Source organism: Camelus bactrianus, chromosome 7, assembly GCF_048773025.1.
Source record: "Camelus bactrianus isolate YW-2024 breed Bactrian camel chromosome 7, ASM4877302v1, whole genome shotgun sequence".
NCBI classification, from domain to species: Eukaryota; Metazoa; Chordata; class Mammalia; order Artiodactyla; family Camelidae; genus Camelus; species Camelus bactrianus.
In genome coordinates this window covers 62,412,059-62,428,864 of record NC_133545.1, presented here as the reverse complement: position 1 = coordinate 62,428,864, position 16,806 = coordinate 62,412,059, and the positions used below count along the sequence as shown (strand labels likewise).

The following is a 16,806-nucleotide window of genomic DNA, read 5'->3' as shown; positions in this document are numbered from 1 at the left end:
ACATTTTTTGGTTTCCCAGTGCCTATAAAAGTTGTGCTTACACTATACTATAGTCCATTAAGAGTGCAATAGCATTATGTCTAAAAAGACCAATGTACATGCCTTAATTAAAAATACTTCATTGCTAAAAAGTCCTGCCTTCAGCAGCTCATAATCTTTATGAAATAGTAACATCAAAGATCTCCGATCGCAGATCACCACAGCAAATATAATAATGAACAAGTTTGGAATATTGCTAGAATTACTAAAATGTGACAAAGACATGAAGTGAGCAAATGCTGTTGGAAAATGGAGCCAATAGACTTGCTCTGTCACACAGGGCTGCCCCAAGATGTCAATTTGTAAAAAAGGAGTATCTAATTTCCAGAATATATAAACAGTTCATACAACTTAATAACAACACCAACAACAAAAACCCAATCCAAAAATGGGCAGAAGACCTAAATAAGCAATTCTCCAGTGAAGACATACAAATGGCCAACAGGCACATGAAAAAATGCTCAATATTGCTAGTTATCAGAGAAATACAAATCAAAACTACAATGAGGTATCACCCCATACCAGTCAGAATGGCCATCATTCAAAAGTCTACAAATGATAAATGCTGGAGAGGGTGTGGAGAAAAGGGAACTCTCCTACACTGTTGGTGGGAATGTAGTTTGGTGCAGCCTTATGGAAAACAGTACAGAGATTCCTCAAAAAACTAAAAATAGACTTACCATATGATCAAGCAATCCCACTCCTGGGCATATATCCAGAGGCAACTCTAATTCTAAAAGATATGCACCCCGATGTTCATAGCAGCACTATATACAATAGCCAAGACATGGAAGCAACCTAAATGCCCATCAACAGATGACTGGATAAAGAAGTTGTGGTATATTTATACAATGGAATACTACTCTGCAATAAAAAATAAAATAATGTCATTTGTAGCAACATGGATGGACCTGGAGATCATCATTCTAAGTGAAGTAAGCCAGAAAGAGAAAGAAAAATATATAATATCACTCATATGTGGAATCTAAGAAAAGGAAAAGAGGACACTAACAAACTCATCTACAAAACAGAAACAGACTCGCAGACATAGTAAACAATCTTATGGTTACTGGGGGAAAGAGGGTGGGAAGGGATAAATTTTGGAGTTTGAGATTTGCAAAGGTTAACGACTATATAAAAAAATAGATTAAAAAACAAATTTCTTCTGTATAGCACAGGGAACTATATTCAATATCTTGTAATAACCTTTAATGAAAAAGAATACGAAAAGGAATATAGGTATATATATACGCATAATTAAGACACTGTGCTGTATACCAGAAATTGACAATTGTAACTAACTGTACTTCAATTTAAAAAAATGCAGTATCTGCTAAATGCAATAAAGTGAACTGCAATGAAATGAGCTAGGTGTGTATTCTTGAAACACATCTGACACTGAGATTACATAACTGCACAAGTCATGGTTCTTACATGTCACTTCTGTGCCATGGAAGGAAGCTCCCTATAACCTGTTCTCTGGTTTTCCATGAATGCAGTATTTTAACACAGGTCACAGGTGTTGATCTTCATGGGTTCAGAGAAACTCTTCTGATAAGAAGAACCCATGTCAGGCAGGCACTAGGTATAAGGGGCCCCACTTCTCTCCACAGTCTCCGCTCCTCCCTGCATCACAAGGGGCCTCATGCACATGCCTATGGCCACTCCAGTCCACGTGTCCCCACTCTGCCTGAAGTCTGCAAACTGCTGCCCCTTAGGCTTGGGGTGAACACACAGGCGCACAATCTGCTGTTAGGAGGAAGGAATGAGAAGAGCCCATGCGGTTCCCATTTAGTCAGGGAATTCCAAAGCCCTGAGTGTCGCTGGGGAGGGTGGGGGTCTCGGGCTCTGTGTGTCTCCTTGAGCCCTGGGTTCTGTGCCCCATCAAGGGAGGTATGACTGGAGCAGGGTCAGCGCAGGCTCCTCTAACGCACAGGACCCAAGCCAGGGGCCCCTCTTGCCTGGGTCTAAGGCATTCACTGTAGCCACCCACATCTTGATTCTATAACCTTTAAAGAAATAGGTATAAACAACCCTTCCTCTGCATGAGTACATGGGCATACCTGACTGGATACTGAGCAGCAAGAATCCAATACTTCCTTCCATGCGGGAGGCACCTGGTTAAGGGCACTTAACCCTCCCTTATCAGATGAAGACAAGCCAAGTCATCTGGCCCTATGTTACACCAACTACAGCTACAACTGGAGTCCAGACTTACAAGGACTGTCCTAAATTAATTTCTACCCGGAAAGCCAACTCCTTCAAGGAACTTACAGCCTGAAAAATAAAATCCCCAAATAATTACAAACAAGATAGAAAGCAGCATTATGTTTGGGTTTTTTTTTTTTTTTTTTTGTGGGGGGAGGATTAGGTTTGTTTGTTTGTTTGTCTGTTTATTTAGTGGAGGCACTGGGGATTGAACCCAGGACTTTGTGCATGCTAAGCCTGCATTCTACTACTGAGCTATGCCCTCCCCCTAGAAAGCAGCATTATGACATATATTAATAAGATGTTACTCTAGAAATAATGAGGGAGGAAGCTGGGATTACTTTCTGCAGGGGGTACCAGAAGGGGACATTTGAGTCAGGCTTTGGAAGATAAGTAATATATTAGTGTTTCTCATGGCTGCAAAATGTCAGTTTTGAATCAGTTAACTTGTGATTTCTTTAACATTCCACGAATCAAGTTGATTCCCAGTTCCTGTATGACATAACCCACTAAAAAATTTGTATTTCCAGGAAGTAGACTGTAGTCTTTTTCTCTTCAAGAAATACAAAAAATAAATACCAGTTCGGTCTGAAAAACCTGTGATTTCAAGCCTTCATATGTCACCATGTGTGTGTAAACCAATGTATCCCTATAGAAATGGATTTTTCCTTAAATAGAAAAATATAAAACAGTGGGAAATTTTTTTAATGCAGTACCCTACAGAAATCATAGCTTTTATTACTGACATTAAATTCCAACTCTCGTTCTTCCAAATTATGTCTGAATTTGCTCCAGTGTCTCTCCCAGTTGCCAGTATCTTTTACTTTATGGCACCATAAGAAGTGTAGGGTATGCAGTACAAACTAGATACTGAAAAATCATGAATTTATGATTGCCTTTCCCTTTTCTGTATGAAATCATTTGTCTACCTTTTCCTGTCTGAACATATCAACTTTCAGCAAGAATGGAATGTTAATTGGTGTTACACACAAGCTGGGCTATCGTTCCTCAGATTCAATAAGGAAAAAAAATCAAAACAAACCCAACTGGGTTTCCTGTTTTTATTTATGGTTTTTAGTGCCCAGTTGGGGGGATCTCAGTTATGGCTCATCCTTCCCTCAATTACCGTGCCCAAGGAGAGCAGTTCCTTCCATCTGCTCTGCTGATGACTGTCCGGATCACAAAACCTATTCAAGCTTCTCCCCAGGGCCCTGAAACAACACGGAAACTACTTCCTAGGGAAGCTGCAGCCTACCTCACCCTTCCCACTGGGGAAACACACAGACTCAGCCCTTTCTGGTGTGATTATATAAGAACACAAGGTCTCACTTGACCCAACCCAAATCAGAAATGTAGTCTTTAAACACCATCTTGTGCCCTGTCTTCTCAAAAGTGACGGTGTAGGCTGGGCAAAGAGGAAACAAGAATTTCTCTTTCAACAATGGTGACACATTCTAAGGAATCCTCTGTAACAATTCTAATGCCCTAGGTAAGGTATATAACGTTGGGAAAGTATGTGGTCTTACATGTCCGGGGTCTAGTATCTATATTTTGGGGGTGAGGAAGCAGAATACTTTTGCAAATTGAATGTTTTTCTAAGGCAAGTTATCTCTCTCAGAGAATTTCCAACTCCCCTCCTGAATTTCTACTTCTCAGCTGAGGCATTACTGGAATTAGGGGAAACAATTCTTTGTTGCACAGAATATTAGGCTCCTTGCAGCCACCCCCATCCTCCAAGATGTTACGATGACCAAAGATGCTGTCATACCTTTCTCAACAACGCTCCCCACTCAGGGCAGTGCTGCCCTTGACCGAGAACCACTGAGAGATTAAAGACTGACTATATGTGGAAAATGACATAGTGACCCAGGAGGGTTCTTTTACTTAAGGCTTAATCTAATACTCTGAGGGCAATTTTTGTAGTCTTCATGAAATTAAAAGGGATACTTCACATTAACTTCCTACCTCAACTAAGTAGCACCGCAAAGGGACATTCCCTGACTTAAGAAAAAAAAATCTATGCATGAATTCACTGCATGTAAAACAGGTCCTTCAAAGACAAAGGGTGTTAGTGCCTACTCCCAGGCTCCTCTTTGTATATTTTGGGTGCAGAATTTCACAAAAATTCATCTCAGAAACAATGAACTATAAGGAGAAACAGAAGCTAACGAGGCCAGTAGCTATTATGGTTTTGTGTTGGAATGAGACAAAAAAACAGACTATTATAACTGTCATTCTTTGCCAAAGTAGAGTCCTTGGGTTTACTCTTTGTATTTTGGCTTGGATGAAGCCTTCACCCGGCCGGGTGGTGCTACTTATTCATGGATCATCCAAGTTCACTGTAAATTTAATTTCTTCTGCACAGTCGGCACCACAGCTTCAGAGGAGTGCTTCTTCCACACATCTGTGCAGGTACGCAGCTGTTTCTCAAGCTGGGATACAGGTCAACATTGCTGGTGCTCTCTCCTCCCTGACCTTGAGCTGTGTCTCCCCAGACACTATATATGCAGCTCTGAAAACAGTGGTTATGGCAAAGAGCCATATGGCAAAACGGTTTGGAAACTTGTAACTGATTCCTTTCTAGTGGCTAAGATGCAACAGTCTATTTCTGCAACGGGTTCTGTCCACATTGTTGTGGACATGTGTGCCCGGATGTGTCTGCAGTTGTAAGCAAAATGCTTTCCCCCACCCTTTGCTATATAAAAAGAGCAAAGACGTTCTGTCCACCAACTGACCGCAGGTAGTAATAACATTAAGGGCATGGAATGGGTGCAGTTTGTCATTCAAAAGAGGAAAAATAAGTTTAATGAAAGAACAGCACTTTCTCACTCACCACGGAGGTAAGAGCCATCTGAAAACTGTAGATGCGGGCAAGGCCGAAGTCAGCCAGTTTTATTTGTCCACTGCTGGTCACCAGAATGTTCTGTGGTTTTAGATCACGATGCACTACTCGGTGAGAATGAAGAAAGTCCAGACCTCGGAGAAGCTGAAACATCATATCCTAAATAAAACCAAAAAAGAAAATCAGTACACGGTCAAACACAAATTCAACATGTTGAATCTTCAGCACTGAGAAGAGTGCTTGGCACACAAAAAAGCATTCGATAAATAGTTGCTGAATGAATGAAGTTGTCTCCATTCCTACTGCACCACTCGCCCATTCTCAAGATCACTACAAAAATTTTCACTCTTGACTTGTAGTTTACTAAGAAAGGACAATTTAAAAATAGTTTCAGATGGCATAAGAAATATTCTGGAAGGATATATACCAAACTGGTGTCCATGGTTAATGTTGGGGAGAAGTAGTAATTGGTGAGAGAGGGGCCCTTTTTACTTCATATGCTTTGCTATGATTTATTTCAACAATGTTACTTCAACAATTAAAATCCAGTAAGTGAGAATAATACAAATGGTAGTTCTTACTATTTTTACAGCACCTAATACTAAGCAATCACTATGTGGCAAGCACTGTTCTAAACACTTTCTGCTTAGTAACTCACTTAATCCACACTGCGACATTGAGGTAAATAATATCATTAACCCATTTTACAGGTCAAGAAACTGATACCCGGTAGGTGTACGTAATTAGCCCAAAGTAACACCACTAGCAAGAGACAGAGTCCCGATCTAAACCAGAGTCCAGGAAAAATGGACTCAAATACCCAATGCATTCCTTTATTAGATCAATGATCGAATGAGTATATAAAACCAGGTAAGCCGTTTACCTTCACCAAGCCTCAGTTTTCCTGTCTGTAAAAACAGGAAAGTAACAAAACCTACTTCACAGGATCACTGCAAAGCATTCAGCACAGCAATAAGCATCCAATAAGCAATTACTTAAGTATTAAGTAAGCAGGGAGCAGGGGGGCATTCAGAAAATAAACCAATGCCACATCTTTTTCTAATTTTAGAACTGATAAAATCAGACACAAGATTTAAAACACAGAAACAGTGTCTGAAAGTAGGAATTTAAGATCTTGACCATGACATGATCCTCTGAAATCTGGGGTCAATAAGACTGACCTACCTTCCCCCCAAAATATTGTAAGAAGAGTGTGTACAAGGGAGGACGAAGTAATTTTGTTCATCTAAGGGTAAGAGAAATGATTAGGCAGAACCAGGGGCTTCAGAGCTGATGGGGCCATGAGGACACTTCTGTTCATCAGCTGGACCACATTTGGTTATTGGTTTACAGTACTGGTTCTTCCTTCAGGGTTGGGAGTTCTGTCTTTACATCCTGGCTTATTTAAAACCAAAGCCTTAGTTTCTCATCTCTAAAAAGAAGAGAATAGTGTTTATTTTCGTCATATGAGATTTAAATGAAGTAATGCATGTAAAGAGGTAGTGCAGTTTCTGGCACATGGTAAGCACTCAGCAAATGATCACTGAACTGTCCCATTTCCTGGGGGACACAGAATCACAAGCAACTAGAAGAAAATGTGGCCAGTGCCACAAAGTCAGTGAACAAAGCAATAATAGAGGATGTGCAAAGACAGAGGTATACTACTGGAATTCTTTTTAAGATCCACCTAAATGGATCAGATGAACTGGCCGGGGTTACCTTCTAAGCATCCAAAGATGAAAACTCCGGAAAAGACTGCACTGTCCAGGGACAGTCCTTCAAGCCTTAAGAACCACTGAGGGTCAGACGACTTGCAATGAAAAAACACGAGTGTGAAAATGAAGCACTAAATGTCAGCGAAAGTAATCTGCTGGGGCAAATAAGTTGGAAACACATGCACACGACTTGTAAGCAGTGGGTTTTAAACAGCATGACTAACCTAAAGTAACCTCATGCTGGCCTGTCATCTTTAGCTTCTTATACAGTAAGCACCAACCATTTAAAACAGTACAAAGAATAAATGCGCTTGGTTCTTGTTTCAGTGTTCAAACAGTTTAAACAGCCAATTAGTAGAATAAATATGTAAAAATTTGAACGAATTAATTACTAATAAGGCCCATCTAAATTTATAAAAAGCCTGAACTACTGAATTTAAATATATGTGTATTGCTTTATTTGTGTATTTATAAAGCACATACTACATTCTTCTTCATTACAAAATTGGTACATGTTTAATGCATACAGAACCTTATAAAATTTTTTATAAATCCAGAGGAAGAACAAAAATCATTCAAAATCCCACCACTCAGAAGACAGAGAAAAAACTACACTGTTAAATAACTTCTGTCGTCCTCACCTTTAAAATGGATACTGCTATATTTATAGGTATAAATATATTATGTTTCTATATAATATATAAATATGTTATATATAATATGTATTATATCAAATATAGTATTAATATATAAATATAACATATTATATTTATAAATAAAAATTGTTATTACTCTGTATACTTTTTGTGGTTGTTTTAAAAACATTTAACAACTCATTATGAATATTTTGCCACTTCAACAAAATTCTTCTAAAATACAACATTTTTATACCATATGGTTTTTAATGGCTGCATAGTTTTCCTCCCTATACCATAATCATTATTATTTGCTTTTAGTTGTGTCATTTTGGAACTTATACTAAGAGTCTAGTTCTCCTTTGTTTAAAGGCTAGAGTAGATGAAAACAACTTGTTAACCTCATATGAAAACATCGTTTAGGCAGCTGGACCCCATATACCTGCACTAACACTGATTCCATGTAAATGACACTATGGATGTATAAAGTTAGTTCTACATAAGAATTACCACTCTTTTTTTTTTTTTTTTTTAAGAATTACCATTCTTTAGATTGTATTAGGCTACTATAAATTTTTTTTTGGTTGGCAAACTGGGTTCTCTTTTAAACCTGCAATATCCAGCTACAATTAGAGTTTTGAGCTAGTGCACTCTTAGCTAATACTTTCTTTAAATTGCCAAAAATCTCATTTCCTTCAGTAATTCAACTGTAGAGTAGGCTGATGAGCATTATGGAGTTGTAATAAAGCATGACTTGGGGACCCCCCTCCATCTTTAGTCATCATTCATTGGAACACCTAATCGGAAAAGGGAAATATATTCAGCTATGTCAGGAACTGTGGTCACAGATAAGAATGAGAACCCCGGCCTCAATTCCTGAGAATGATATGAATGAATAAACTGTAAACACTAAATAAAGCAAGAAAAAAAAAAAAAAAAAGAAAATCACTTTTCCTTCAGAATCACAAGAAGTGCTTTGATCAAAGACATTTCAAAGGATTCTCTACTTAAGCTTATTATCTGTCCTTTCTCAATTTATAGTATCGTTGAGACATACTTTTAAATTAGCTCAAGATTTTAATCTAAATTAATCTGTTTTATATAAGACTCAAATATTTTGTAGTAATCCTAGTGATGTAATGCAATGAAACTACGGATACTGCCAATTAAGTTAAACATAGGTTTAAAACCTTTTTATGTTACAGTGCACAATTCTAGCATAAAAGGTTTCAACATCTAGTCACACTAATGATAAACAGTCACTGGGGGCCCTTACTCTATCTTTCTGAAACGTGTCGTGGAAGCATGTTTCTACAGGACACCATCCATGGAATGAAGTCTGGCTCCAGTGACTTTAGATGGGGTTTTTGTCCTTGGCAACTGCCCTGAAAAGACTCTGGATTTCAGTCTGAATGAACACCAGAAATTTTTAAAGCCTTGTGATTGTTTCTTTTAGGTGTTCTAGAGCTCTAATCCTCTTAATTTCTTGGAAAACAAAAACAAGCCAACTGAAAATCTACCTCAAGCTTTTCTAATGGGAAAAAATTTTATCATTCGGTCTTTTTTTCCAAGTATAAAAATGTATGATTAGTTTCAAAAGATACTAAAAACACCAATTTATACCACACAGTAAATCACAGAAATGACAGCTCTCAAAAGGCATTTCTGGATTTTTGGATGTATCTACCTAATCTAAGCAATATATTCACATCAAGGTTTTAGCAACAAAAATGCACATCCGTAGTTTATTTTAAAATGAAAAACAAGACATATACAACTTGTACAAGGCTAATCATTTCTCATTATAAACCACAGTCTTTTCAAATTCATTACTGACAGAAGTTTTGACAGAAGTATCTTCGTAACAATTTGCTGTTTCTTACAAAGATCTCCTACCCAGTTTATTTCTTATGAAGATGTTAGAGGAATTTAAGAGGTCAATACAAGAAAGTTCTTTTTACACTAAACTGATAACATGTTGACTTAAGGTAGGGATTGTAATTATAGGAACAGAAGTAAAAGCTCACGCGAGCCTACATGTAAAGGGTGACGATAAAGTCATAAAGAAAGCAGAGGACTACTGGCAATAATGAGGGCTAGTCCCAGCTTTTTTTTTTTTCTGGTTAGTAATACACATTTTAAAAATTTAATTGTGGTAAAATACACATAAAATTTTCCATCTTAACCATTTTTAAGTGTATAGTGTGGTATTAAGTATATTCACACTGTTGTGCAACCAATCTCCAGAACTTTTCTATCTTGCAAAACTGAACTCTATTCTATACCCACTAAATAGCTCTACATTTCTCCCTCCCTCCCAGACCCTGGCAACCAACCACTCTTCTACGTTTTGTTTCTATGAATTTGGCTACTCTAGGTACCTCATATAAGTGGAATCATAATCTTTTTGTGACTGGTTTATTTCCTTTAGCATAATGTCCTCAAAGTTCACCCAAGTTTTAGCATGTGTCAGAATTCCCTTCCTTTTTAAAGCTGAATAATATTCCATTGCATGGATATTCCACATTTTGTTTATCCATTCATCTGCTGATGGACATTTGGGTTGTTTTCACCTTCTGGCTATTGTGAATAATCTGCTACAAATATAGGTGTATAAATATAAATATCTGTTTATGACCCTGCTTTCAATTCTTTTGGATTCACATACCCAGAAGTGGAATTGCTGAATCTAGTCCCAGGATCTTTTAAAATTACAGTTCTCCTGTAAAATGTGGTACAGTATTACTACATAAGCAACGAAGTAGTGACTAACAATGCCACGTTTGGGTCCTGGAGAGTCAAGCAAGTGGGTTCATTCACTCACTGGCGATTTCACTCACTCCTTTCACTTCAGTGCTCAGGGAGAACCTGCCGCAAATCCCCACTTTAAATTAAGCTTACTGTACAGGACACACCATACTCTACTTCAAAACTTGACAGTGGCTTCTTCACGTTTTCACTGATCAATTCACAATGTTAACAATGAGCTGCAAAGATTGCTTTAGAAGCTAGTGCCCCTTACTTCTCACTCTGGTCCTCAGGAGTACCCAAAGAATGCTCCATCAAAAATCACAATGGGCAGAACAAATTCTGACAAAGCAAGAGGGTAAAGCAGGTTCCTTAAAACTTCAGATCACCTGGGAAGTTATTAACTGGTAAATTCAAAGTAAGGAATAAATGGGAGGACCTGAAGACGAGCCACAAGAGTCACATGGCAGCTTTGTTCGTTTCCAACAAGCGCAGTAGAGCTGTGGGGTACTGGGTTCCTTCACCCCTGAGCACCCAGGATGAGACAGCTGAGGAAGCCGACCATCGCCCCGGGGCTCCTCAGCAGAAACAAAGGCAAGGCCCCTACCTGCAGGTGCTGGCCTTCTGTTCTTACTGCTTCTTGGCAACTCAGTAAAAGCATAATCAAAGCGGTTCCATATATAATTTTTATTAACAAAATATGTATTCTTAAGAGAAAATGAGAAGAATCCATATATTATTCATCCCTGAAAGTGATGATAATGCCAGTAAGTGAAGGATCAGTCTCAACTAACTAAAAATAGAAAAATAACACCTGATTTTCGCCAAGCTTGGAAATACTGTTGGTGTTTGAGGAACAGTGCAGTAACTAAATGGACCATCTGAAAGAAGGAATCATTACCTCACCATGATGACTATTATTAACCCACAGTGGAAAGTCATTGGGAACTGAAACTCCAAATAGCAATGTTAATTGTAACTTCTTCAGAGCAATGTTGATCTAAAAATCAACATTGCATAAATAAGAAAATGCAAAGTTTAAGTGCCTAAGTTGTTGGCTAATGACCCAAATGAGTTTTGTTCTATACACATTGTTTTCTAATCCTTTTAAAATCATTTAACAATATACTGTGGATACTACTCCATTTCAACATGTATTCTTTATAATAAAAAAGATTTTTAACAGTGTGCTTTTTAATGGCTGTATCTGGGCAAAATACTTTGTCTTTCCCCATTCTCCTTCTCAATTCCCTCTTTTGAAATTTTCCCCTCACTCCGTACTTCCCTCCTCTCCAAATGAGGTAATATATTAGAGAAGTTGGTTTTCCACAGAGTGGAGCATATTATTATTTGCCTACTGTAGTAGACACTGCTGTTGCCAGCCATAAAGGATTGGCCCAAGGCAATCACATTCCAGTTTGCTAGGAACTGATCAAGGGATGGACAGGAGACCCAGTCCTGGCTAATGAAGACATATGGGCAAGTCTGCTAATAGAGTTTTGGGAAGTATTTTTCTCCTAATAAGAGGCCCACTTTGGGCCTCTCTGCTTCACTTCCTCCTCACTTCCCAGCCCCCACTCCCCACCTGTGCACCTTACACTAAATGCCACTGCCTGAAGGCATGTAGCATGCCCTGTAGCAGCCACCTTGAAGCATAAAGGGAGATACCATCTGCACACACACACAAAGCCAGAGTGTCATGAGGGCAAGAGTCTGGGTCTTTGATGACATCACTGAATAGCTGAGCCAACTTTGAGGCCACCCACTTCTAGCCTTGTAGTTAGGGCAGCAATAATGCTCTTACTTAATTAAAGTCACTTTTTCATTGAGTGTTCTGTAATCTGCAGTTGAAAATTATTCTAACAAATCTAGCTTAGCTAAAATTATATTAACTAAAACTTGTTAAGGTCACAGCCTTTTATTTATAGCCCTCACCCCCCATGCTCCTGACAGAGCCTGTACCAACATTCCTTTCTCGTTGCCAATTATCCCTTCCAAGTATGCTTGTGTCTTTGAGACTTTTGCCTCCATCCATTAATGTTCACAACAGCCCCTTGTTGCTATCATTTGCCGTCAGTCATCCATACTCCTCAGGGACTCTGCTCATCCTCTGCCCAACACTCACCATATTCCTGCATGACTTCAACACCTGAGAATGCCCTTAGCTTTAGAGAATGCTGACTTCCTCAGCTCCATTCCATTTTGTGCCATCTAATCCCACAGCTTAAACTAGGAGTGTGTTATTACTCAACTCCGATTTTTTTAATTAAAAAAAAATTAAAGTTACTCTACTTTTACTTGGATATCAAAATACCACTTACATTTACATAAACTTATTAGACAGCATAATTAATTAAACTTGGAGAGCAACTCCTTCATGCATCATCTGTTAAATCTGCCCATTCCCTCACCTCTCTTGTTCCATGATCATTCTAGCTTATCCTCTATGCAAAGTGTAATCCTCCATTAGCCCAACTGCTCTCTTTTCTTGGCTGTTACACCTGTATTTCAGAGAGCTGTTAAAGGGGGAACATGATCACATAAGTGTCTATTAGCAATATGAAGTCAGTCTCCAACTCTACTTTAGAGTCGCCAGGTAACCCTTCAGGTCCCTACTTAGCTCTCTTGCTGTCCTTGTAGCTAAACTTTTACTGCTGTCCTCATGCTTCGTCATCTCCTTTCCTTCTTTTAGCACGCTAGTACACACTCCACTTCAGAGAGAAACACAGACCATCAGGGAATGCTATTAACGCCTCGGGTTCCACCTATGTTTATTAATTTTTCTAAATTGAAGTATAGTTGATTTGCAATATTTTGTTAGTTTCTGGTGTACAGCAAAGTGATTCAGTTGTTCATAAATACACATATTCTTTTTCATATTCTTTTCTATTATGGTTTATTACAGGATGTTGAGTATTGTTCTCTGTGCTATATACAGTAGGATCTTGCTGTTTATCCGTTTTATATATAGTAATTAGTATCTGCTACTCCCAAACTCCTAATGTATCTCTCCCCCATCGGTAACCATAAGCCTGTTTTCTATGTCTGTAGGTCTGTTTCTGTTTTGTATATAGATTCATTTATATTATTTTTTAGATTCTGCATATAAGTGATATCATATGGTATTTGTCTTCCTCTTTCTGACTTATTTCATTTAGTATGACGATCTCTAGGTCCACCCATGTTGCTGCAAATGGCATTATTTCCTTCTTTTTATGGCTGAGTAGTATTCCATTGTATATATTTATTGCAACTTCTTTATCCAGTCATCTGTTGATGGACATTTAGGTTGCTTCCAAGTCTTGGCTTTCGTAAACAGTGTTACTATGAACATTGGGGTGCGTGTGTCTTTTTGAATTAGAGTTTTCTCCAGATATATGCCCAGGAATGGGACTGCTGGATCATATGGCAACTCTATTTTTAGTTTTTTAAGGTACCTCCATACTGTTTTCCATAGTAGCTGCATCAAATTACATTCCCACCAATAGTGTAGGAGGGTTCCCTTTTCTCCACACCCTCTCCAACACTAATATTTGCAGAGTTTTTAATGATGGCCATTCGAACCAGTGTGTGAGGTAGGACCTCATTTTAGTTTTGATTTGCATTTCTCTAATAATTAGCAATGTTGAGCATCTTTTAATGCACCTACTGGCCATCTGTATGTCTTCTTTGGAGAAATGTCTAGGTCATCTGCCCATTTTTTGATTGGGTTGTTTGGCTTTTTGGTTATTGAGTTGTATGATCTGTTTGTGTATTTTGGCAATTAAGCCTCTGTCGTTTTCATTGCAAATATTTTCTCCCAGTCCACAGGTTGTCTTTTTGTTTTGTTCATGGTTTCCTTTGCTGTGCAACCACCTATAAGTTTATAAGCACTGCCATCTACCCCCTCCCTTATCTCTTGGTGGGAAAGCTTTCCTTCCTTCTGTGCAGTATTCATCTTCCTCCTATGCTCATTAATTCCAGCTTCCTCAAGCCCTTCGCCTTGCTCTACTACCCATTTACCTTCTCTACTGTATATGGGACTTCCCTCTCTATTGTCCCTTGACCAATAAACAATCCAAGCAACCTCTTCCTTTCTTAGCCAATGGTCTTTACACAGTGGTACACATTTCTCATTCCCCACTCACACCACATCACTGCAGTGCATGCAGCAGCTCTTGCAAGATCACCAATAACCACCCAGCTTGTCACAACCAGTGGGACATTCCAACCCTAACTGAACCTTGCCGTGGCATTTCACACTGAATCTCTCCCTCCTCTTCATCGTTCTTCAAAGTGGGAAGATCGTCTACTAGTCTGATTAGAAATGTAACGCATATTCACTGTTAAATAAAACCAAAACACAAGGGAAAAAAGGAAATAAATACCATTCACAATTCTTCCATCCAGAGATAACCACAATGAAGATACTGGTGTATCCTTCCATAATTTTTCTATACACATACACTCATATAGTTATCCTCTGTTTTATAAACAGAATGCTAGTGTATAAAATTCTGTAATTGCCTTTTCACATTATAATGTATACTGAATGCATCTGCATGTCAGTAAATACAGACCTATTGTTCAATTTTTAATGGTGTGCCATTCTATTTTTATTTATATACTATCTTTAGCCAAAGGTTTTAAGCATTTATTAAGTTACCCACTTTTTAAATGCCCCTTTTATCATGCTCAAAATTACTTGAGCTTGTTTCTGAACGTGACTCATTCGGCTCAGCTTACTTCTCACTTTTAATAATAGAAAATTAAGAATATGTCTTAGTTTCTGGTAGGGCATGTTTCCTTTTTTCATTCTTTATAGAACATTGCTGGACATTTACATGTTATTTTTCTGGACTGATTTTAAGATCAATTTATTGAGTTCCCATATCCTACCACAACTCCCAAATTACTTTCACTAATTTTAAGAACTTAATAGACTAATTTGGGGAGAACCAATATTTTTATAATAGTGAGTCTTTCCTTTTCACAACATGGCGTAGCTCTTTTTTTATTCAAGTCTTTTAGGTCTCTTAGTAAAGTTCTATCACTTTAAAAAATATAATTCCTGCATCTCTGAGGCCCCCACAAGTGTGGATCTGTGCTCATCTTTCTTTACAGGTACTGGACTCACTGTTTCCCCATTGATCTCATTTTTCAAATCTGTCCTTTCTCTTTGGCTAAGCTGATCTTTTTAACATGCAAACCTGATCCTATCAGATCATTCTTAGGCTGAAACACCCTCAGCCAAAGCCCTCCTGGCTCTCTGGCCTTGCCTCCTGGAACTCCTGGGAACGACCTCACTCACTCACTGCCCTATGGCCCCATCTTCTGAGAGCAGGGTCTGCTTTAATCACTCTTCCTCCAGATACACTAGACTCCTAGCCCACTGCATTAACCAGTGCCAATAAATGTTTACTGGCTTTTCATAGAGAAGTGAAGCCTAAACTAAACTGGAAATGACTAAGAAATCTATAAAAGCTGTTAGCTTAAAAAGAACTTACTGACTCCCTCCAAAAAGGAATACATTAGCAGGTGATGAAACCCTAGGGGAATCAGAAAAAGTAGGCTGGGATTAGGGGATAGGGACCAAAGAGGCATGGCATATAAACCAGTATTCTTCTCTATTAGCTATTAAAACATCTTCATACATGCATTAAGACTTTTGATTCATTGTTTCAGAAATATAATATTCCTAGTCCTATAATGAACACTGAAGAATGTAATAAATACAGTTCCTCTCTATTTTATGCCCTCTATTCAGAATTCTTTTAGCAACTTGCCCGTCAAGAGACATGGATTTTAGCACATTGTTCCATCGCTAGGGGTAAGACTACAAGCAAGTCACTTACCCTCTCTCCTCCCTACGAGAAGCATTCTATGGATCAAATCACCTTGCCTGAGTCATCATTTGGATGCAGAACTGGACCACTGGCTAAATATCCTAGTAATACTTTAATTTCACATCGTCACATCAGTGTTTCTCCAAGTGTGGTCTCTTAACCCAATGTTATCAACTAAGTTCCACTTCATCTTAGCCACCAGCCAATTGACTAACCAAGTCCTAACTTTTCTGAACCTCAGTTTCTCATGTACAAGAATCAAGATAAATCCTGCCCTGCCTCTGTCATAGAGAACTGTGGAAAGAATTGAGATATTTGATTATTTTATATCACATACTTGACTTGTCAAGTGCTGTTGAGTCAAGTGCTACTGAGCTAGACTGTGAATTCTCTGAGGAACAGGAATGTGGTTCCCCTTCATGCCCTCCACAGAGTCCAACAAGTCACCTTACACAGAGAAATCTGTTGATTTTACTTGATTTGATGAATCACCCAAGTCTACAGATAGGCATTAAGCTGAAATATAATGACTTGCGCTTGGCTCTGCATAGGAGTTATCTAGAATATCCTCACTAATTAAACTGACTCCTGAGTTGTTAGTGAAAAGGCTACAATCTTGCACTGTGGTTTATCAGTTATTCACTAAGAATTTATTGGATGCTTGCCAAGTGGAGGCACAAAAGACGCACAAAAGAAATTCCTCTTAGAAATGTATATAACCTAAGCAAGCCACTTGCACATGAGAGGTGTTCTTTCCATTTTTGAGGGCTGTATGATTTAAAAGGAAGAGCACT

The 16,806-nt window shown here is 38.4% G+C and overlaps 1 protein-coding gene across 6 annotated transcripts in view; it reads right to left on the bottom strand.

The window, feature by feature from the left end:
* Positions 1-16,806, bottom strand: part of CDK6 (cyclin dependent kinase 6) — a 215,676-nt gene that overhangs the window by 108,343 nt on the left and 90,527 nt on the right. For all 6 annotated transcript variants that reach the window (XM_074367496.1, XM_074367501.1, XM_074367500.1 and 3 more), the window contains exon 4: positions 5,081-5,248. In XM_074367496.1, coding sequence (XP_074223597.1) covers positions 5,081-5,248 — 168 coding nt within the window. The remainder of the gene's footprint in view (positions 1-5,080; positions 5,249-16,806) is intronic.